This window comes from Nestor notabilis, unplaced genomic scaffold (assembly GCF_000696875.1).
Source record: "Nestor notabilis isolate BGI_N333 unplaced genomic scaffold, ASM69687v1 scaffold11592, whole genome shotgun sequence".
Classification (NCBI taxonomy): Eukaryota; Metazoa; Chordata; class Aves; order Psittaciformes; family Psittacidae; genus Nestor; species Nestor notabilis.
This window is the reverse complement of record NW_009916995.1, coordinates 136,132-136,333: the sequence shown is the minus strand read 5'-3', so window position 1 is coordinate 136,333 and position 202 is coordinate 136,132. Positions and strand designations below refer to the sequence as shown.

At 68.8% G+C, this 202-nt stretch overlaps 1 protein-coding gene across 1 annotated transcript in view; it reads left to right on the top strand.

The window, feature by feature from the left end:
* Positions 1–75: 75 nt before the first annotated feature.
* RSPH1 (radial spoke head 1 homolog (Chlamydomonas)) overlaps positions 76–202 on the top strand; it is a 9,187-nt gene continuing 9,060 nt past the window's right edge. Inside the window, exon 1 of the mRNA XM_010024865.1 lies at positions 76–151. Coding sequence (XP_010023167.1) covers positions 76–151 — 76 coding nt within the window. The remainder of the gene's footprint in view (positions 152–202) is intronic.

Below are 202 nucleotides of genomic sequence, written 5' to 3'. Positions count from 1 at the left end.
TGCCATGGCAACAACGGACGGCCTCGCGCCCCTCCCTCCCGCCTTGGTTGCCACGGGGACGGGGACGCCGCAGCCATGTCGGACGAGAGCGAGGAGGGGAGCGAGGACCGCGAGCCCGAGGACACTTTGGGGGTCCGTCGGGGCGCCGCTGGCGAGGAATGGGAAGCGTGGACGTGACCGAGGAAGAGCAGTTAAAGTGACA